The 24746-nt window shown below is 36.7% G+C and overlaps 1 protein-coding gene across 1 annotated transcript in view; it reads right to left on the bottom strand.

Annotated features, from left to right (window-relative positions):
* The window catches only part of CTNND2 (catenin delta 2), a 566936-nt gene that overhangs the window by 405741 nt on the left and 136449 nt on the right, over window positions 1-24746 (bottom strand). Inside the window, exon 2 of the mRNA XM_075728121.1 lies at window positions 21667-21779. Coding sequence (XP_075584236.1) covers window positions 21667-21779 — 113 coding nt within the window. The remainder of the gene's footprint in view (window positions 1-21666; window positions 21780-24746) is intronic.

Genomic DNA, 24746 nt, shown 5'->3' with positions numbered 1-24746 from the left:
ACAACGCTATCTATCAGGGAAGCAGTATACATCTTCTGCAGGTAAAGCACTGGAACACGTTCAGAAAGGCTTTTCAGGTCTAATTATTTCAAAGAACACTTAAATAGTCCCCATTAAATAATTCCTGGCCTTTTCATTTGATGTAGTTCTTCTCCTTTAAATGTACTCTCTAAAAATGTCTGTCAAAGCCTTGTATTTACAGGCAGTAGCTTCCATTGAAAAGTGATCTTTCCTTAACACCATTTACATTTTATTACAGTTATCCTACGTACAAGGGAGCCTTGTACACCACAATGATTGGTGCCTTGCTACAGTACAGTAACTGTGACTGGTATTTCTTTACCAATATACAAGAATAAGCATAACTTAAAAGTTTCAAGTGCAAAACACAGATTAAAACAATGAAAAATTCATAAGTGAAATAAGAACCCAAAAGAACAGTTGGTGTTCTTAGCAGAGTTTGAAGTTAGGAGATATTTTAGCAGTGTCGGGATGATAAACACCAGGTTAACACTTAAGAACAGTTGCAGAGGCCCACAAAACCACAGAAACAAGGGGTATGTCAGAGCCTGTGGACCCAGAAATGTTTCCTAACTCTTAAGACTGACTGCAACCAGACTACTGGTTACAATGAAATATGAGCATGCACTATGACCCCGCACACCTTGGTTTCCATGTGAAAGAAACTTGCCTGTATGAACAGTGATGGAGCTACAACCAGACGCCCAGAACTGCATGTCTGGACAACTGATGGACAAGTGCAATGAGACACAATGACCCTGCAGGGTAAATACAGCCAGTCACTACAGAAAACTAAGTGGCTGACCACTCTATTCCCCAAATCAGAGTATCATATAAGCATGCAGCCTGCAGTTAGTCTCAGTGTGTTCAGACTCTACAGGGTAGAAACTCCGTTTTCTCTCTAAACTGCCACATGACCTAGGATTTCATGAACAGAGTATTCTAAAAGTTTACACTCAAAATACTAGTAATTAAAAACAATGAGTTCCACATGGAAGATTTTTTTTTTTATAATCCCTTAAATAAAAAAAAAAAATTTCTAGATTGTATTTTTTAATCAAGAAGACGGCCTAAATGTAGTATTTCATAAGTGGAGCAATTGATAGTATCCAAAATAGCGTAACTTCGAATGTAATTGAGCGCTATCTTTAATAGTTATGAATTATTTGGAACACTTGAGCTTTTAGCTTTTCTTAGTTACATGTTCAAAATCTCAGAAAAAATCTGAAAATGACTGAAGGACTCACAGTACCCTTTTAAAGAAACACCTTGTATTATTTTCATTAATTAAAAGCATGATTTTGATTCTGGGAAACAGAAAAAAAGCAGTTATTTCTGTAAAGTATATTTCCTGTAGTAATTATTCTATAGCTTATGAACTTAGCTGAAATATGAAAAAAATCATATGCTGCAACATTGAAAAGGATTTAATTTGAGCAGTAAGACATTTGTCTTCTTATAGTAATACTCTGAAATCCCCATGGTTGATGTAACTTCTAATAAGTTAATAAGTAGCGAGTCTGTTTTAATCTTGATTTTCCCTATATGTCTTTTTTTAAACATTAGCACTATTTAAAAAACCCAATGCAGTTGAAACTGGCATTTGAAGGCATCTTGAACTGAGTTCAAAAGTAAGCAATGCCATTTCAGATGCTGTATTTCTCATAAAAGTCTGTTTGTCCTCATGTATTTGAATCTTTTATTCTTAATGTTAATAGTTTTGCCCCCTGATGCTACCAAAAGGCCATCAAGATGACAGTGGAAGAGATAAGAAAAGTCACACTGACTGTGCATAGTGTCCTGTCAAATAAGTAAAGAAACTTTATTCACATTCACTGCTCTTTCCCTCCCTCCCTCCCCACTTCTTTCATTGCAAGCTTTCTGGTCAAAGAGAATAGGCCAAGCTTTTCTGAGCAGTAGCTGATGGTGAATCTTTCCCATCAGGCTTCATACTATCATATTGCAATCCCATACACCTAAAAGGTCCTAGCTTTAGAAAGTCTCCAACTTAAAAATAAAGAAGGTATCACAGTGTGACAATCTTGGCAGAGCATTGATGCCACAGAAGAGAATGGATGCCTTGGCAGAACTGAATGCTTCATTCAGTCCCTGAAATCTTCCCTTCCTCCATGCAAATAAAGCTTTTTCTTCTTCCATTCCCCTGCATGTGGGACCATCTAACAAAAGAACTGAAAGAAGGAAATCAACTTGTCTCCATGGGGTACAGCATCTAGGTCCCATCCTTTTAAGAAGAAGCATGACAATTCAACAGAGAAGTAAAACTTCCAATTTTGATCTCTGTACAAACTGTGTTATGAAAAGCAATTAAGATTTCACCTTTCTGATATAAAAATATTCCAACAGAAAATGACCTTGAATTTGTGCCCTGAAACTCTTCAAAATCTTATTCCTACAGATTTTCAAGGGGCTGAAGTTCCACAAAAGAGAACTTGTAATCTAATAGAGATAATTTAAATTTAGCTGTGATTGCATTGGTCTTTTCAAAGCCTCTGCGTTCTCTTGCAATTCCATCTTACGAGAAGGACCAATGTCAAACCAATGCTGTAAGGTGGGGTTTTTTTGAGATTAACCTCTAACCATGGCACAGTAAGTCAAAGTAGATATTGCCAAGCTTGTGAAAATCAATATAGAAGCAAATCTACAGAATGTACTTTTAACTATGCATTTAGTATCGTTATTTTTACTTCCATAGTTCTTTTCCATAAGGATGATGCCACAGCTCCACTAGCAATTTAAATAGGCAAAATCAAAGGTAATTTTCTAAGTTCTTTACCCAAGCAATACCTTTGAAATTAATGAGAGGTCACTGAATAAAAGACCAGCTGCAGGATTTGTATCTTCCACTTAAAGGTCTCCTGCCTGCTTACAAGTCACATTGCACAGTATTCCTCTTTGAGATTTGGCTGCAGTAAAATTAAACATCAGTCAAAATGGATTTAATGATTTAATTTTTTTAACAGATTACTTGCAAACTTTAGCAACATTGGTGCAATACTTTCAGACTGAGCAATTCAAAGGAGCCTAAGGGAGGAAGGTAAGCACATTTCACCGAAACAGATAAAATGAATGTCAGCTGCAACAAGTGCATGTGTTTGCATACAATATTCTATTTATAGCTATATAGCACAAGAAATACAGCACATAATATTTCTAACAGACCTTCATGGAAGTACTTGAGGAGCGGCTGAGGGAACTGGGATTGTTTAGCCTGGAGAAGAGGAGGCTGAGGGGAGACCTTATCGCTCTCTACAACTACCTGAAAGGAGGTTGTAGTGAGGTGCGTGTTGGTCTCTTCTCCCATGTAGTTAGCGATAGGATGAGAGGAAATGGGCTCAAGCTGCACCAGGGGAGGTTTAGGCTGGTAGGAAAAATTTCTTCACAGAAAGGGTAGTCAAGCATTGGAACAGGCTGCCCAGAGAGGTGGTGGAGTCCCCATCCCTGGAAGTGTTCAAAAAATGGGTAGACGTGGCAGTCTGGGACATGGTTTAGTCTAGTCTACCCTTGATTGGTTTAGTGTGGACTTGGTAGTGTAGGTTAATGGTTGGACTGGATGATCTTAGAGGTCTTTTCCAACCTAAACGATTCTATCATTCTATGATTCTACTTTATTCACTCAGACTGCAAGCATCTATGAAAGCATTATCATCTTTTCCAAACTTTACTACCTCTAGGCTTGCAGCCCCAGATTCTGACCTAGGAACCATTATTGAATGGAATATGTTAGCAGAACACATAGGAGACTATGTCCATATTTTTCACCATCATGAAGTGATGATAAAGCTTAAGGACACAAAGTGATTGATTATTCCTGCAGAAGCAAAGAATGAGATATCTCAAAAAGGCACAAGTCAGAAGGGGATTCTGATTTAACTGAAGACAGTAGATTGGAAAAGTTCCGTATCTATTCCTAAATCAGCTGAGAACCAGAGATGATCAACAGAGAAAAAGATCTCTGTCCTTTAAGACACATCTTATTCTTCAGAGAGGGTTAATTGGTAAGGAATTAGTTATTAAGAATTCAGGGCCCTTGGGTCTTGAAACTCATGAATAAGACATCACTCCAGTAAAATATTATTTACCTCATCAGACATTCCAGGGTGGCAAAAACCATTGAATCAGAGGGAATAGATCACTGCTCATCAAAAGACCTACACCTTTCTAGTAAGAAAGAGAAAAGGAGGGAGAGAAGGAACAGCTATAAATATGACAAGAAGCTAAATCAGAACTGAAATGTTAAGAAATATATGGAAGCAGTAGAAAATATTAGATTGCAAGAAGACCAGAAAATTATATTAAGAATATCAAGTCATGTTTTATACAAAAAAAAGAAGTGTACAGCAGATTAATTATAATTCCTCCTTGTTTACACTATCAACTGCGTTGAATAAGAAACAAAATGGCAGCTCAGAAGTAAAGCACATGGATGCCTGCTGGGGGTTTGTAATGCAAGAATATGTCAACATGACTGGCTCAAGTAGCATTGGGGCAGGAAGGTCCCGCTTGACCCACGGTCATTTCTACTACCTGTCTTGGTGTAACCAGTCCTGATCCAACTACCAATCGGCTCTGTGTTAAACTTCATCCTACATCACACGCTAAACAGGAAATGCTTCTTGTAGTTTCTTTGATGAAAGATACTTACTGTTATATTTCACATATATATTTCACAAGCTAAATTCAAGCCACTTGAACTCTGAACAGCAAAATAGTAACATCAAAACAACTTATTCCTGTGTAGAATTTGAATAAAAAAGCAAAATAAGCCTTTAAAATCCTATCTTAATCATTGGATTAGATTAAGACTATTTAGCATTATTACTGCTTAGCATCACTTAATATAGCTTTAAATTATAACAGGATAAAGTTAAAAAAACCCAGTAGATCCAAAAATTTGTACCCCAGGCTGGTTGTACTCTTAATTAATGATATGCTACTGTTAAACTACTCAGGTAAACGTAGTACTGTTTATCACTGAAGTCAGCATTAATGCAGAAAGCTGTACATGAACCATAGTATCTTTCTAAATGACTAGCCACAATTATATCTCTTCACTGTGTATATTCTGCATTATTTAAACAAAAGTCATCCATAGCCTACATTTTCAGCAAATGCTTTAAATAATCAAAACCTGACAAGGGTTACATTATGCATGGTAACAGGGCTTTCTTTAACTTTTACTCATCAAGGAATAAAAATCATCCTTATTTAAACATCACTGATGTTAGGAGGTTCATGTTACTGATTCTCTTAATAACGTGAACAAGGGCATTTATTGTAACTACATCAATAACCCTTTCTGTTGTTGGGGTCTCTTTTTTAAGCTGAATATAAACTGTCATCTAAATTCATTGCAAAGGAATAAAGCAACATATCATCAGTGCCTCACTGCAAAAACTGAGATTAATCTTGAAAGAGTTGCGTATTCCTGGGCCACTAAAATAAACACGTTTAGAGGCATTAATGGATTTTGTTTTATTTTTATTTTCTTCCTTTCTCTGTAATATGGATCAGTAAAGAAAAAAGCTAAGTGATTTATGTGGAAACCTCTGTAAAAATTAAAGCAGAAGGCATGAAAAAGATTTTTTGTTAATTCTTCATTTCATTGGTGCCAAGATTAAGATTTTACTAGATTTTACTAAATTTTATTAGTAAAGTTGGCCATAGCAACGTTTACATGGATCTAAAACCCAGTTCAGAATCAGAACAACACTGAGTTGTAGTACAATCAGATTCTTACAGTGGTAAGGAGGGTAACACACAACCTTTTTCTATTTCTATAACTTCTGATTAGAGCCAAAAATAAAGACTCAAGGAAGGTGAAGGTCTTGAAAAGTCTTTAACTTCAAATGTAAATGCTATTGCATTCTTAATTACAGCACTAACTGAAAACACTGGGGGAGGGGAGGGGAGGGGAGGAGAGGGGAAGGGGAAGGGGAAGGAGAAAGGGAAGGGAAGGAAAAGAGGTGGATGAAAGAATACCCAGTAATAAAAGTACTACTTTTTCAACATCTAACTTCAAGTATTTTTTTAAATCAGGAAAAAAATCTGGGAAACATAAATGCTGCTACAGAAGCTGTTTCAGACTGACTTCTGTAATTTACTGCATAAGCTACACCTCCTTTTTCAAGAGCAGATTTACAAACACCATTACGCGTGGATAAGCTATATCTCTCTTGCTCATTTCTTCAACAGGATTAACATGGACTGGACAGAGAGAATTAGAAAGATTTTCGCAAAAGCTTTCCATATATGAAGTCACTTATGCCCTAACGTTTACATATCCCCAGGATGGAAAATGCAATATATTGTGATGCAATATATTTAGCAGAGTAGGATAGAAAGTGGAGATGATGATTACTTCAAATTATTAATAGGGTTTTCTGTTCTCATCAGCAACTTGCAATGATTATTTCCTCCTAACAGCTACATTTATCAATTTACATACACTACATTTCATTGACAAATTATTTGGCTATGAACTTCCAAAGATCTGCCAGAGCTTTCTGTTAATCAACTAGAAGGGGAAAATTGGATAGCTGAACTACAAAGCACTGATTATAATTGGATCAGTCATATGAGTGTAATAAAGAAAATTCTTGTAATGTTCTATATCTACTAGTCTAGCATTTTAACTAAAAGCGACTCAATATAGACTAATGCTTCCAGATCGATGTTGAAATGCTGCTATTACATTAGGTTGAAGTGGTTGAAATGGGTTTAGATTAAAATACCACTTACAAACTGGTTTTTAGAATAAACAAATTTCATAATGAGTAATATAAAAGTAAAAAGGAACTATTAATTGCATTATACCATCCCAACTATATATGCCTCAGCTTACGGAAGGGAAGGGGTTCCAGCAGAGGCAACTACCTGCCTTTGGAGTGCAAGATCACGTAAGTACTGGGAGTTAAATCCCAGGTGCAACCCTAGCTTATTGTGAAGATAACTGTGCATGTATTATTCATAAACCCATAAACCTGAGCCAAAAATCAAGGATTAACAATGCCTCTCTTTTACACTGGAAGACTAGGGAAAAAAGGCAGTGACAGAAGAGGGAAAAGAAGACAACTACAACTTCGGTGTGACTGTTGCCGCTGCATTCTCTATACGGTACCCAATACTGTGAAAGGAAGACTGCAGCCTTCAGATGGCCTAGATGAGGGAGAAACTCCCATCTGCCAGTGCTAGCCTTCCCTCACAGCCCTTCAGCTTGCTTGCTTTCAGCCAGCATATCTTGCCAACGCTGCTGTCCTTGACTCCTCTCTTGCAGGGCCTGACCTAAAGCAGGGTTGCTTCTACCAGGTTTCAAGCAGACACCTCAGCGGAAAAGTTATTACCACTGTGACGTCAGTAGAACTCCATCCCACTGGTCTCCAAAGTGAGGTGCACACACACCAGGCATTGCGCAAGACAAGTCACTGGAGCGCAAGAAGAAAATATTTTTGTACCATTAATACATAAAAGAAAATAAAAAATAGTGTTTAATTCATTTGTATCTCATTCCTTTTTAATTTCTGATTTTGTTTATGTTTTATAAAGTTCATGATATATTAATACAGTAGTACATGTATATAATCTATAAACAAATAAATATCTATATATGGCGGGTGCATGCTCAAAAATGTTTTACTGATAGGGGTGCATGATCAAAAAAGTTCGGAGAGCACTGCTCTAACCCAGCAGGGAGTCTGGCACAGAAACACTGGCCAGAATCCACAGAACCTGCTACCAAGTTAGTCCTCTTGAACCTGATGTCTGATTTTTGGGGGAAGGAATGCCATTACTGTGAAGCTAGCTGAAACCCCACTGAAGAGAGAACATTTATACCAAATGTTGGGACCTATATTTTTTTTTTTTTTCTCATAAGCTTTGATGAAGTATTTTTAGCTAAGCTGAAGACGTTCCTTTTGTGGTAGACACTGGCTCCTGTTAGCCATTCATGAATACAGTCAAAAAAATCCAGAGCTATATTGGGAACTTTTGAGGTAACTTTCACAGAATATTTGAAATTAGGCAAACTTCACACTGTACTCAGTTTGATGCTAATCCTATTGCAGCTATATTCACAGCCACCTGTGTGATAACATTTATGGTGAAGACTTTCAAAACAAAATGCAGAAGGAAGATTTAAATGAAAATAAAATACAACTATTTAATCTTGATCTAATTGTTTCAAGAAAACAGAGCGGATATAAATGTAAAAGTTGTACTACATCTTCCTTCTCTATACCTAGCAAGTTGGGGGATATTGCTCTATTGAGAGTGAAGAAGTCGGGACATGGTGTGCACGAGTCTTCTTTTTTTTTTTCATTTTGCTTATGCAAATGAGCAGGATGGAGGAACAAGGTGAAAACAGAAGAGGCAGAGGCAAGCCAGAAGGAGGCAGAATATTTATTCACAATTAGCAGTAACTTAGACTACATCCTATGAGCTGAAAGCACGAGGGATTTAAAAGCCCCTTTAAGTTTAACGTATTAAGATCTATAAAATCTTCCTTAACTGCTGAAGTGGCAACATGCCTAGAGAGCATACAGCCATTCAAAGTACATTGCTATCCAATTGGGAGATGCCTGTGGAAACAGAGCTATGTTCATTCATGCCATTCCTGGAATTCAACTAAATACATTAGTAATACTTCCTGGGCACTTCTGTTGTTCTATATACTTGGTATCAAGGAATGGCATAGCTGAGTTTCCACTACAGAGCAATCACAGTTGTAGCAGCACCATTAAGATGTTTATGTCAGTCCCTCAGAAGAAACATACCAACAAGACAAAGGACAATCAGGACCAATTCCAGTGCAAATTATGACATATGAACAAGGAGAAATTACCTAGTAATTAAGAGTAATAGCACTGTTAATTTCTAAAGTAAGGGAAAAAAGACCAGGAAAAAAACAAATCTTTTCAAAGTGAATTGGAAAGTCTTAACTTCCCTGTATCAAACACTACAGCTAAATACAACAAAATGATTTTTTTATCAAGACAGATCATGGCAAGACACAGGATCCACTTTTAATGTGACAGCAGAAATTACTATTGTTGAGAGGAGTGTATGTTTGAAAGCTATGACTGCTGAGAAGTCTACAATTTCCAACAATGCATTTCTATTGAAAATCTCCAGTTTCTTGAAAGATTGCATTGGAAAACAACTATGCTTTTATTAAAACCAAGAACCCAAACAAAGCCAACTTAATGCAAAAGTAACTTAGTCATCTGCTAGGCACAGATAAACTAGCCTGGATGAGGTTTTGGCAGGAAGCATTAGTAACTGTTCCCGTATCTGCACTTGGTGAAAGGCGATCAGGACTTGCCAAAGCAAGGAAGTGCTGAGAGCAGGAGGTAAGGGCTTTATTTTGACAAATTCCAGCATTTAGTGAGTTAGATGAAATATAAACTTAGGCAATGGAGAAGAAGAAAGGTATCAAAAGAGAGGATGCTCAAGACAGAAGTCAAGGTCACCTACACAAACTCAGATGGTGAGAAGCAGAAGGTAGGGGTGATGAAGGGAGAGAAAATACTATGCCTGATTGCAATATTTCTTTGAAACTCAATACAAAATTGAATTTGTTTCCTCAAGAACAGCAACAAGATAGGCTTTGTGTTCATCTGTGGAACAAAAAAAAAAAAAAAAAAAAAAATTAGTTTGTGTGGAGTTCCGGGAAGCCTTCAGCTGGCTGTATTTTTACATACTTCTTGTACAAATACATTGTTACACAACTTCTGTTTCATGACCATTTCATTTCTAAATGGTTCTGGGGATAAATCATGTTTGTGTGCAGGGGCACTGCTGTCTACAGGACCAATGGGGTTTCATAACTTGCAAAATGTGCATCAGGAAAAGAACTAGCTATCTGCTTATAACAGCTGAAGACAATCCAGTGGAATTCTGCTGCCTAATTCTGTTGTTGTAAAGACTCGTTTGAATCCTCTTAGGTAATGTCTGCGTCTCGTTTCTCTGTATATCTTCCAGATATGCAGAGATCCTAATAACCAGATCAGGAACTGACATACAGATGTGATGACTACTCAAAGCAGCAAACGAAGCCAGTAAGATCTCTTCAGCAATTAGTCTTAGATTTCTCAGATGAAGTAGCCAGGATAAATGGGTATTTTCCACTTTTGTCTTTGGTCCTCCAACTGTAAGCAGGGCATAATATGGTTCCCTGACTCCTATGCCTTATCGTCCTGTCCTGCTCTTCTCTAGACTCTGCCCCTGTTTCATTTTCCTCATCCTGCTCCATCCCACTCTTCATTTCTCAGACCCTCTGATTCTGGTGTGTGACCATTAAATACAAATCTTCACTTCACAGGCTGAATCTGGGTTCTTCCAGATGCCTCATCCATGTTTTGAACAAAGGTTCCTCCTCCCCAACTTTTTGCCCCCATTCACCCATGTAACTGGGACGCTAAATGCACGTGGAGGTCTGCTTCTTGACCTCTTGACATCGGACTCGGAAGGACCCCTCCTTACCCTGACAACACAGAGGGAAGGATGGGATAACACTAAAGACAATTCCCTCCCAGCTCCAGTATTCCGCCCCATCGTATAGCAAATTAGGTACACGGCAACAAGCATCATAGGAAAATAGGGATTTATCACTGTAACTCTGCAAAGGTACGTTTAGTTCCACTGTTAATAGCAAGGCCTTTTGATGCAAATCTGTAACAACCACAACGATGATTAGTTGAGATTCCCTTCAAAACCTCAGTATGTACATCTTGAGAAGGAAATATTCAGCCTGCAAGGCGCATGTGGGCAAAATAAGGAACAACTGAAATCTTGGTTTAATACAAACCAGCAGGCAACATTAATGACAGACACTACTGCAGTCTCTGTCCGTGATTCCTCAGAACTGACTCCTTGAAGCACCTTGGATACCTTAGACTTCTGTTCCAGTGTTTGATGTCAGTTGCCCATGGCCATCAAATACTGTCACCATGCTACAGAATTTGTTCTTACCTGTAAACTAGCTACTTCTAAGATATCACAGAAACAGTATCGAGCACCTTTGACCCACAAGCAGTAAGCACTAAAAATGAGCTTTCCTGGACAAGTTTTATCACACTTTCCTGCAAACACTCTAAATTCAAGAACTTTATAATAGCAAGGCATTTTCCCTCAGCATTATCCTTAATCTTGTCTTCCTCCAAACCTATCCAAAAACATTTCAATCTGTTAAGTAAGGATGGGGACAAAAAGAATGTTGTCAAATTATCAAAGCTGAGCCCAGCAAGGTATCATAAAAAGGAGAACTAGAAGGACTGTAGAGAAATAGTCTTGTCACTCATGTCCCATTCTTGATAAATACTCTACATGTCCTTAAGCTTCAAATGATAGTTTTTATGGTCTCCTTAGGCAATCTATTACAGTGCTTATCCATCCTTAATGGTAAACTGTATTGCTCTAATTTTTCAACAAGCAGCTTGTCAAAAGTAGTCTGAACACAGAACCTCACTCTGTAAGACATAAGCAAGTTTTACATTAATAACAATACATTTCGTAAGATCAGTACTTCCATGTTTATTTCAAATTAGTGCAATATTCAAGTGTCAGTCTTGCAGTAACACATTTAAATTGTGAATGCAGTAATTGGAAAGAGTTTTCAGATATCTTAGTATCATGCCAGAAATGCACTAAGGTAGAGAATATGCTATTAAGTACAGTCTTCATTGGCTTACATATCAGTAAATGTTGGTATGAGAAGTACCTGCTGTTTTTTCTGTTGTCGTCATTCTGCTTTTTTGTGGTTTTGTTTTTCCTTTTTCCTGGTATTAGTGAAACAGAAGAAATAATGAAAGACTTGAGCTAATTAAGAATTTAAGTGACACCTGGCAGCCCCAGATAAGGCTTTCAGCCTATAAGACCCTTTCTTAGGGCACTAGAGAGAAAAATATCTATATCCTTATTGTCATAGCTTCTCTGCAGTAACTTTGATGAGATTAAAATAAAATCTGATACCTTAATTTCATAAACATGCCAGTGTTATGAGTTTGGCAATGCTGAATATTACTGTGTTACTGCTCTCATGGAGGTGATATCTCAGGAGGGTACTTGGCAAGCAGAAGAAGAGGGAGAGCATCTGTGGAGGGGGTGTTTTAAGTCTTGTTGGAGTTGGTGCCTTCAGAGACGTATCTATCTGGGAATGATAAGACCCATAATACTATTGTAAAATATATGGAGGTACTGTAAAAAAGAAAATTACACCAAACCTGATTGCTTGGACATTTGCTGGAAATTTGCCTTTCAGCAACAGAAGCTTATCTGCTGCAAAACTGTGAAACCGGTTAGTTGCCTGTAGAGGATCAACAGGACTAATCTGTTTTCTTGATGTGCCTCACCGTGGAGAACCAGCACAAAGCCCCCACATATGTTATATTAATGGAAATACAAAAAAAGTTGTACAACCTTTTACTTTATCTCCTTTTCTTGCTTTTGTACCAACAACTTCTCTCAGTATTCAGTTTCTTTTCTTCTAAAATTATCCAAATGAACTCCTTAAGAATTTTGAATGTAACAAAAATACCATCTCTTCAACCTTTTCTAAGAAAATCTCTGGCTTTGGTTTGTTGTTTTTTGGGGTGTGGGGTTTTTATTTATTTTTGAGGAGTTTTAAAAGGTGGTGGTTTTTGGTTTGGTGTTTGCTTTTGGTTTGTTTTTTTTTTTAATTTATGCCTTTTAGAGATAGCAAAGAACTCAAATAATGCAAAGACTTCAAAGAAAACATTATGGTATAACAAACACTTGCACATTTTCCCACCATTTTGATCTAAGTGAATGTTTCCTTCCAGCTCATTTCACTCTCATGCTGGCTTAGTAGCACTCTAACCAAAGATACGTGATTATTCAACACAAAAGCTAGCTTCCTAGTAAACAATGTTTGGGTTTTTTCTCTCTACTACCTTGAAACCTACCACATGCTTTTACCAGGATATTCTGTTTTACCAGAAGCCAAATAACACATGATAAGCTTTATACAAGATCTGGAAATACATCAGATAGTACCATGCTTAGCATTGACAAAACACTCCTCATCAATCTAGCTAGATTTGAGTTACCCCAAAACATCACTGTATGCATCACCCACCTTTCATTTTAGTTTTCCTACTCAAGACCCAATGTCAATTTTGTACCTGTTCAGGGGTTTTTAAATGGAACTGCCATCAAGTAAGATGCAGTACAGACAAGAATCAAGTGACACAAATGAGTATCGACAGGTCCAGTGCAACATTTTCCTCCTGCTCACCCCAGACTGAGGCATTCTAAGGGATAATGATGTTCAGTATTGGTTCCACCAACATTAGCGCTGTCCTTCAAAGTAACAGTGCATCTCTGAAGAGAACTTCCTGCTCTTTTCCACTTCCCAAGCTTTAGTTTGCATCATGAAGTGGTCTCATGGCACACCACCTGAACTGTTTTCAGAAACTAACCTGGAAGAGGCCCTCCAGGAGCCTAGCTTTACTTCAAACAACTAATGGCAGGCCAATCCATGGGACCAAACTAAAGTCTGTTACAAAGCCCCTCAAAACACTTATGATATGGATGCTGTGTTCTCAGAACTGCATGTTTCCTTCTGCTGAGCCTCAAGAATTGTGCTGCACTCCTGCTAATGCAGACAGAGCTATAAGCTGATGAAGTTTGAATAAAGAAAAAAAGTCTCCTTTCTCCGATTTCTCATTTGGCTCCATTTATCTACTTCTAAATGATTCTTCACGTTTACCAACACTGCTTTCCATGCATTCTGCATAATACTTCTAAGACAGAGCAAAATTATATATGCTGTACTTACACCTCTTCTGCTGTTGGCAGTTCCTGTTAAAAACAAAGTTCTAGGGTAAAATTTGATGACTGGAAGATAGCATGTTTATTATGTATTTTGGGGGGACTTGTTAACCTCCTTTTCACTAAGAAAAACCCTTTTAAGATGTTCTTGACTTCAAAAGAGATAGTAAAATATTGAGGAAAATAGTATTTCTTTTTTGTCGCATATTCACAAACTAAAAAAGGAAATCACCTGTGAAAAGAGTCTGTCCTTAGAATGTACTGCTGTTAAACATTTCTAAATTGTTACAGGATCCCAAACTAGTCAGAACTTTGGGATGGATGTACATAGATCTTTTTCAAAGACAACTGAAAGGCTTCTACACAACTCCCATTTTCCCACACAACTTCTATTAGAGTAGAAAATAGAAATTTAGCATTTATTCAGAAAAATCTCAGAAAAAAACCCCCTACACACCCCTCCCCCACACAACAAAAGGTTTATATCCCACTCTTTTTTAGCCCATGTGCCTTCACAGCTGCGTCCTTGCTTTGTCACTTGGTATTAGTGAACTGAAGAATGTTTTGAGTTGATGCAAGTCTAGACAGTCACACTTGGCCCTTAAAAATTTCATTCCATTACTCTGAGGTTTGACTGGCTGCTTCTTCACATTCACTGCAAACTGTGTGTGAACTCATATATCTTGCTTGTCTACATACAAACTAGAGATTTCCTGCTTTTGATTGTAATTCCTTTGCCTGCTGTACCCTGAATTGTCTGACATCTTCCCTTCTTGTCTAAGTTGCTCTTCAGGAGTGGAGCAATCTCTGCATCTTTCTAAAGGGTTCCCCTGGTCATTTATAGCAACATAAAATCATTGTGAGATAATGGGGGAAAAAAACCCAAACAACCCCCAACAAAAAAAAACACAAAATGCTGTCTGACCACAGCTAAATATTCAGACTTGTAGAATGTGTGAGGAGCTATTTCAGAAACTCATACTTTCAAAAACCTGCCTGCGTTTATTGCCATTTTTATTTTACTTCAGCTAAACTTTTTTATTAATTCAGTTGACAAAAGTTCATCCAAGCATGACTTGCTAAGCTTTACACAATCCACAATGAAGATGAGCAGCAGTGTGTGACAAAACTTTAAGCTTATTCAGCTTCTGAACTATTGAACAAACACACATTCCAGAATGAGACGAATTTTTGAGCTACAGCATTTGCTGTCAAAAGTTTAGTCAAAATCTTCTCTGTCCACTGGTGAAATGCCAATCTTCTTAAAGAATATCACTTAAAAATCTGACTACATTTTTTGAATGTAGTGACTATTAATATCATGCTATTGTCTTATGTTTAAAAAAGCAAGTACAAAAAGTACACTTGGCATTTTCATAAGTAATGATAAAATATTGATCCTTCTTATTTCTGCTCTGAAATAATTGTTGTGCATTTTTTCTTTTATTTAAAAGTTAACTTTCTAATTTATATTTAATAAAAAGGGTTTTTTTTATTTTTGTTTTAAATTAAGCAGCTTCCCAGTAGCCCTTGGAGACATCACTGTAACCAAAACAATGTGAATAAATTTAACATATCTAATTGATAATGTATTGAGTTGATGAAGAACCACAATGCAGGCAAAACAGTTTTCCGACAATGATGGTATATAAATTTTACTTGAAAGTTGCATTATTTTCTAAATGTGACTTGAACAAACTCTTTGCATACAAAGAATTGTTCTGCTCTCATAATACAATAGAAACATATGTTTTTCTTTTGGGTCATATTTTGCTCTAGAGTCCATACTAACCATATATTTTTCAACTTTGTTTTTTTTAATGCCTACATTCACAGGCAAAACCAAACCACACATTCATTAGTTTAGATAAGAGAGAGAGGTTCTTCTGAAATACTTGAAGAATTTTATGTAAAAAATCTATAGAATTCTAATACAACTATTTTCCTAGTATCTATGTGGAAGTAATAATAAAAAAGCACAGAAAAACTTAGGTTGGAAAGGGAAGTCATGTTTTTAGTATCTCCAAAGACAAAAACTCTACAACCTCTCAGTGCAACCTGTTCCAGTGTTTAACCAAACTCATTGTGAAACATGTTTTCCTTACATCCGGCCAGAAATTTCCATGTTCCAACTTATTTCTGTCACCTCTCATTCTACCACAATGCACCTCTGAGAACAGTCTCCCCCTGTCTTCTCTAGATCCTCCTATTACGTGGCTGTAGACAGAAGAAAGACCCCTCCTGACCCTTCTCTTCTTACAGCTAAAACCCCTTGTTCCCTCAGCCTCTTCTCATGCACCACATGTTCTCTAGCCTCCAACCTTCTTGGCAGCCCTGCACTGAACTTGCTCCAGCATGCTAATGTCTTCCTCGTACTGGGGAGCCCAAAACTGGATACGGTACTCAAGATGTAGCCTCATGACTTTCAAACAGAAGGGAGGAATCACTTGCCTTGGTCTGCTGGTTACACTTTTGCTACTGCAGCCCAGGATGCAGCTGGCCTTTTCTGCAAGGACATGCTGCTGACTAATGTTCATTTTGTTGTTGAAGAGGTCCTGCAGGTCTTTTTCTGTAAAGCTGTTTTCTATCTAGACAGCCCCTGGCTGTGTTGTCAGATGGGGTTATTCCATCCCAGATGCACGAATTTGCATTTGCTTTCATTTATAAATTTCAACTTCATAAGGTTCCACTCAGTCCGTTTCTCCAGCCTGTGCAGGTCTAGGCTGTGGCAGCCTCACCTCTACTGGGCTACTGGATTTGTCAATGCCTAATATTAAATATCTACGAAGACTATTATATATAATTCTTCAGTAAGTAGCCTAAATTACATCTAACACCCACAGCTGTACAGGAGAACTTTATAACTGCAATTTTATTTACTCGAGCGACAGTGGAAATTGTCTACCTATGTCGCAGTGCATTTCATCTACCTCTTCAATGTTCTTGAAATGAAGGACTTTATGGGTTTATCAGTTAGACTTGCTGGACGTTTTTTTCTTCACGGAATTTTCAAAAATTGTTTCCTCCTAAGAAAAACATCAGTTTCCCCAGTAATAAAGTGTGAATTACACATGCATCTCTAAGAGAGAGAACTACATTGAAGAAAGCATATACAAAGCAGGTAAGCTTTCCATGCAATTCAGTAAATTAGGTTATATTTTGCTACCTGTAAAATACAGAAACTTTAGCATGTTGCTTAGGACACTCATGCACAAATACCAGTCTTTTCAGGAGATTTTCAATAGCAAATGGCAAATCACTTCTACTCATTTCAGTGGGGTGTTGAAATTCAGCTGAGAAAAATTCTAGTGCCTGACCAATTTGCAAACTATACATTCAAAGAGAAAAAGAGTAGGCTATGCTTGAGCTACATTCCTGAGTTCAAACAGTAAGGCTCCATCAAAAAATAAGTAAACAAACATAAGTTGCTCACATAAAACAGTGATAAAGAATGTGAAACAGAAACTTATTTTAAAGGTTTAAGGATTTACTAAGAAGAAAGTACAGTTCTTCAGTGCACTCCAATGGATATTTGTTTGTGTAGAGACACAGCTTCCACATATGTTACATGTATATACATGCAATCTACTTTCTTGCTTGTTCAGTCCTTCCATTCTGTGACACTATTTTGTCTGAATTATTTCAAAAGCAAACATGAAAACATGTAGCTGAATCTTCAAAGTGCCTCAGAGATTTTGTTTTCATCTCTGGAAGGAAAAAAAAAAAAAAAACCCACTCTCACTTTCATCAGCTTCTGTTTTGAGGAACTATATGATGTGGTTATGGGAAATTCAGAAATCTGAAATACATTAATATGTGCTTAAAATTATCAGAGACTGAAGACCTCAAAAATATGCAGGCCTCTATTTGCCCTCCATATGAAAGGGAGTGACAGACTGATGGAGCTGGCCCAGAAGGAATAAGCACCTCGGCCAGAGGGACAGAGCAGTATAGAACACGACTTGGCTCCTTATGTAATGCATGATGAAATTCTAATACTCGGTAGGCTGAGTAATGAACTGCTCAGAGTTTGCCAACAGGGAAACACTGTGGCATGGAAGAGTTCCCTAAGTTTTGTCCTACTTCATGGTCTAAGCATTTTATTCAGCTCTATCAGAAGCCATTGATTCCCCCTTTGATTCACAGCCAAGAACCTGTTCCTGAAGAGAAGACACTCAAGTCCTTTTGGTACAATTCCTAGCGAATATAGTCCCCTAACCCTCTAAAAAATGACTACCGATCAAGGATATGACAAAGAACATTTACTTTGGGTATTTTGATGGGACTCAGCTGTGAGATAGGCAGGCACAGAAATGATGAACACGATTAAAGCTGTGATGTTTCCTCGCATGCCCAAAATCAATTCTTCAAGGTTAGCAAATGGTCCTGTGGAAGAACTGAGCATTTGTGTCCCTTCAGTTGAGCAAGACTTGTCTCAATCAGAGCTTTGGATAGAGCAGTCAGTTCTGGCTAATCTAATCTCTTCTGAACAAACTGGCCTATCTACAGGCAAACTAGACTATAGACATATCACTCTGTATCACAGAAACTACAAATGCCAGATTCCTTCCTGACTAATTAGACCTGCCTCTCACCAGGCTTGATCAATCTGAGCTACGGAGCTATACCAGCATAAGATACAGTGATTGCCGTTACGGATCTAGGCTGCATAATTCTGTGCAAAGCTGCGTTGTGCTGTGCAAATTCACCTCACATCACTTTCGGGATCCTGATTTCTGTGACAAGAAAAGGTTATATAGGAAGTCCTTAAGGACTGAAAATTGAACCACATGGAGGGTCACAGTGCAGCTGGATTCACAACTCATTATGGGCCAAGCGTCAAATATGCCAGATGAATACAGAAAGCAAAATTGAAGCCAGAAGTAACAGCCCTTTAGCATGTTCCTAAAAACCTGGTTTAAAGGGCACAATCTTAACACACATAGGAAGACTCCATGAAACTACTACCCCAAGGAGGTAAAGCTGAGATCAGTTTTCCTGGTATCTCCACAATGAAGGGCACTATAAGTACTTGTTACGTGTATCTGCAGTTGTTTTAAGATGTTAGACCAAGATATGGCAGAAAACACCGCTGTAAGCTGTTTTAGCCTGACTAAAATTGCAAATATGGATACCTGCTCAACGTACTAGTTTTAGATACTTGGGTACTAACAGACATAGGTAGAATATATTAAGAAGAAAAATTCCTTTTAGATATTTCAAGTGAGTTACTTTAAAGTGGCAAAAAAAAAAAAAATCTAACTTCCCAGTATTAAAATATGCTGATTACAATCAGTCCAGTTTAATTATTCCTTGATAAGGAAAAGCATCTGAATAATAAACCTAGGTGTCATCAGACAACGGTGACATCACTGAAGGATGTATATTCACTTCTACTGGAGACTTACAGGTAGATTTCACATAGAATAATGAGAGTATTTAAAATAAATGCAATTGATTTAAACATTGTTTTAAAAAGCTCTTTACCAATAAAAGCTTAATAATAACAGCTGTAAGTTCTGATTTTAGTTTGTGTTCTGCCAGAAAAGCGTGCTTAAAACAATTAATTAATTATTCAGTAGCTGAACAGAATAGATGGCAAAATCTTCAAATGACCCTGTATCAGTAAGAAACTTATTTTTAAATCATTTACTATTTGCCACAAAATTAATTGCCTTGTTTTAAAGCTGGTATATCTACAGAGCTTAGCTTCACAGGAGGTCATATCTATGAAAAAAAGAATTTTTAAGCAAGCCTCTTCTGCCCCCACAGACTCCAAAAGAATTTAATTTAGATACTTTTTTTCTTAACACGTGTTATTCCACTACATAATTATTTTATATTCCAAGTCTTTGTCTCACTATACTATGTCAAAGGAACATTCTCAAATCTGGATGAGCACTGGAAAGTCAGCACAGCACCCAAACTGATATTTGATTTCACTTAATATTTGTGTTAGTTCTACACCCTCCCATAATGATTTAGTATTTTTAAAACTAACAAAAAATTAAACCTCATTTAATATGTATGGGAGAAACAACAACCCAACACAAACAATATTAGATTATTATTGATTTCCTTTTTAAATCACTTGCCAAGTCTAAGAACAGCTAATTGTAAGCTTTTGATGTTATCTTCCGGACAACAGTATTTCAAGTATTTCTTAAAATGTTTTTAGTTGAAATGCTAGAAATTTTAAACTCTCACATGTAAAACATTTCTGGGGCAAATTACAGATGTCAAAAATTTGCATAAAATCTCCTCAGTTATTCTGGGTACTAGTTTGTTCCACAGAAAGATTAGTAGTCAAAATATTGAAGTTCTGAAATAACTGGAATCTCTTAAGAAACAGCTGAGTGACCTTGATACCACTGAGGACTCAAAAGTATAACTTTACCAACAGAAAAGAAGTTTACCAAGAAAACGTTTCCTTCCAAACAAGAAATTTCCCAACCTACATATCACTGGCCAGAATAATCCTAAAGGTAATAGTATTATTCAAACATAGCTCAGTATTATTCAAGCATAGCTCAGATAGCTTTTTTGAAACGCAGTCATACCATACTTTAAATTTAAAGTGCTGTGAGAGTGCACTTAAGGTGTAAATATAGTATGGTACTGCATTGCCAAATATTACCTACTCTATGCTTAAATAATTCCAAGTAATATAGTTTCTCTAATGTTAATATAACTCTAGTTGGTAGAGAAGATTATATAGAATAAAGTAAGATTTTTATCTTAGGGAGTTAATTCTCACTTGATTTATTAAGAATGTTTGTATTTAAGTCAACTTCATGTACAGCTTCTGCTGAATTAGTGAAGATTCTTCTGACTTCTGTCATTTTAATTGAACTGTTACATTCAGTATTTTTGTTGCATCTTTGGCATTCTACTGAATAATTATTTCCTACTTATCACGCAAAACAATCATTTATTTGATTGAAGTGTAGTCTGAATTACTTAAACTGAGGAAGAGTTTCTTCCTGTAGTGACAGATATTTTTGTAGTTTTTCTACTAGTATCACACAAAAATTGGCACTAAGCTTGGCACAGCATACTTAATCTTAGGTATTCAAAAGATACCACAATATTTCCACTGATAAAAACAGAAGATATGTCTATACCACATAATTTTTCCTTGATCTTGAAACTCAAGTACTATCATATTTCATTTATTAGGTTCACCTGAGAAAACAAACTAGTAACAAGAAGCTCAAAACTACAAAATCTTTACTTGCACCAAACCGACCAAGAGATCAGCTTCCTTTTATTACAATTTCTTAAATAATCTCACCATCATCCAAACAATGTACCAGAACAATTTCTTAAATTGAAGAAAGCCAATATTTAAAAAAGAAGTGTGACTCATGTCTTGTAATTACATTTTGATGTCAGCTCAGCAGCTTTAAGTAATTACCTCTAAAGCTTTTAATACCTTGAATGATGAAATTATGATAAAACAGGTTCACAAAACTTATCGATACATCTCTGCAAATATGAAGCTAAAAAGCTCTGGCTGAAAATTATAGCTGTATTGGTAGTGGAAACAGGAGTTTTGCTGTTAATCCATTCAGATTACAGCAAATCAATTAATTCCAAATGTGACTACTATTTTGGTACTGGACAAACCAGATACCAATTTGCATGAAATTAAGCCTCTTCTGGAAATTTTCTTTTTAAAAAGCAGATCAACATGCAAATTTTCAAACTCTACTATAATCTCATGCTCCCTGGTGTATAATTTTTTTACAAGAAGATGATCAATCTTGTTCTCAGTGGTAATTCATAAGAGAGACAAAATTCAATACATTACAAAGAAATTAACAATTCATGCATTACCTAATGCTGCTCATGCTTCCAGTTTCTGATCCAAGCTTACATCTCTCCAGCTGGCTAGCTACAATTTGACGTTCAGCCTCAAGTTCTCGAGTCAGTCTCTCAAACTGCAGTTCCTGAAAAAATAAATTAAACCATTTGTTTTGACTTCTCTTGAGATTAAGAATGAATTACAGTACATAAAATTATAAGTTGTGCCAGAACTGTTAGTATAATACCTTATAGGAAAGCTTTTTTTTTTTTTCCCTTTTTAAGTACATTCGCAGTTCAAACTTTTGTGGTAATTCCTACTCATTCCTTCATTCACTCTAATGATACATGTCGTAGAATGAGCTGGTTTATCAGGAATGGAATTTCCAAATACATTAAACTATTGAGACCTACATCAAAATCACTCATAGTTCATGTAGACCTCTTAGTAGCATACAAACATGTTCTTAACAAGCTGATCTCATTATGATCACAAACAAGAACAATTTGTGTTACTTAAAAGAAAAAGATGCGAAGTTCTGCAGATGATCATGTGGTGACAAAAGCTTTTGTACTCAAAAAGACATCACAGTATACACTAGTGAAATAAACTAAATTGAAGGTGTGTTGTTATGGACTGAACACAGTTTAATTTCTGCATTTAATGATGCACAGAAGGGAAACTCAAACAGTTTTGGACAAAAGCTGTGTTAAAAATCCTACCACTAATTGAATATAATTCCTTTTATTCTGTTAAGGAAGCCAAGCCAGTCCCACCAGATAAGATTTATCCATAGAGCTTATAAACGTACTTCTAAATAGTTTTTGCTTTAACATACAAGAGTTTGGGGCTTTTTTTTTTTAATTAAAAGAAAAAAAAAAAAAAAGACGCTAAACCAATAAAAGTAAAATCCTCACTATTCCTTAAAGAGCTACATTTCCCACATATAGCAGCAGTAGTTTTATCAAATACAAAATTGAAACACTTGTAGGGAATTATGTCTGTTGTAAATTTGCCAAATGTTGCTGCCCTTTCATTTTAGTCATAGTTCCATTAAGTCATTTTCACAGGTAAATAGAAACAGCTCTCTTGCCCCCTTCCTTTGGGTTTGTTGAAGGCTGAAGAAGAAATATTTTGAGAATCCACTTGTTAAATTATTCCTGTGTCCACACAAATGAACCCATTATCTCTGTCTCCCACTTTTCTTTCAAAAAAAGACCTCCCTGTAATGCAGAGGTATGGAGAGAGTCCTTTCAGTAACTTTCCAACAGTGCTGTGCCTCACAGAAAAACAGCACTGGAAATTACTTAGGTCATAACTTATGCCCACCAAGTGCCACTGAAGAACTCAGTATTTGAGAGAAAGGAAGAAATGGTAGGACTAGAGAGAAGGATTCATAAGTCTTCATCCTATCTGCTACCTAAAGCCTCTGACCAAGAAGCCAAGGACAAATGGAGGCATTAAATTTTTCAAATCTCTGAAACGAGGCAAACCATAACTGAAATGGAATAAGGAAATGGCTGGTGGTTGTTCTACCTAATTCAGCTGGATCAGTCCTCTTTGTTTCTCTTGTTATTGGCATGGAATGACTTCTGTCCTGCACTATGAGTAAGGGGGGAAGTCCCTGCAGGTTATGTACAGCATGAAACAGCTAGTGCATACTTAAATGACCACTGACTATTTGACAAAGCCTAATTAATTCTTTATTTATTATTCCAAGCAAGACTATCCAGAGTACAAGAATACCATTAAGAGTCAGATTGAGGTAAAGAGCAAAACAACACTGCTCACTGAATGTCAATAGTGCATTAGTAATCATAGTTAATAATAGTCTCTGCACGTTTTTGTAGTACTCAGAAATGTTTTCATTGTTGTTTGTAGATAGGACTATTAAAAATCACCTAATAATAATCAACTATTTCAGATATGTCTACTTCACAGAGAGCATTTGTCTCTCACCTAATAGAATCAATTGTCTGAAAAGCTGAAGAGACCGTTGATCAACTTTCCAAGAGTTATTATTCAAATCCTGGCCTTGTTTCCATAAAATAAATACCCTTACTGCAGAAAGGATTGTAACAGAAATATTACTAAAGTTTTGAAGAATGTAAAATCAAAGTGGTATAGTATTTGCCATGCTAACATGCTTATATCAAAGCATGTAAGCACTGAGAAATTTTGATAGTATAAAATACCAAACAAAACTATTAAGTTTAATTTCAAAATAAAAGCAAAAGCTTTAACAGCTATTGTGTTCCGCCGCATTTTTTAAGTTACTTGATTCTATCATGACAATGCACATTTTGATGCTTGGCATACGTTTTCATCCAGCCACCTTCACTTCCTGCCATCCCAGGTGAGGCAGGTCAGACATGTTCTTACGCCATAGCGTAGCAGAGGGCACTTTTTTTACCTACCTAGCGAGAACATGCAGCTGTCCTCGTAACGTTACTACGAGAACATAAGAATCAAGGACTCGGGAGCTAATGCTCCCAACTGTCCATGCCGTCATTTGCATTTCCCAGGCAGACAAGTGTAGCTCACTGTGTCCTTTTAGTCTAGTAGACATGCAAACAACCACTCTCCAGCTCCCTTTCATCTATGCTATCCCAAGTCAACTAAATACAGAAATGCCCCCAAACCTATTTTATTGAAATACTTCAAAAGTATGTATTATTTTGCCTTTTTCTTTTCTTCTGCTATCTGGATTGTATATCTTCTCATATATCTTCTATGCTTCATATTCCTTCAGTTAATCACTCTGGTTGACTACTTTCCAGACGCTTCTGCATTTTCCCAGCTAACACCCTTATGTCATGATTACTTTGTCTACAGAACATTTTTTGCTCATGATTCTAGTCTGGAAAATATACTTTTCTACTCTTGACTGTCATTTATCTTTCTCTCCTACTTACTCCTTTCTGTTCTCTTCTGCATTCCATCTTTCTTTCATTTCCTAGCATGCTTCATGACTCATCCTTCAGTGATCTCTTTCAGTCCTACTACACAAATTGGGACTCCAGCAAAAGCCCTAAAATGATAGGTTTAAGCAGTCCCTCTCTCTCTCTCTCTCTCTCTCAATAATTGGTCCCTTATTGAGGGAACTCTGCTT

This window comes from Pelecanus crispus, chromosome 2 (genome assembly GCF_030463565.1).
Source record: "Pelecanus crispus isolate bPelCri1 chromosome 2, bPelCri1.pri, whole genome shotgun sequence".
Taxonomy (NCBI): domain Eukaryota; kingdom Metazoa; phylum Chordata; class Aves; order Pelecaniformes; family Pelecanidae; genus Pelecanus; species Pelecanus crispus.
This window is presented reverse-complemented; position numbering and strand designations above follow the sequence as displayed.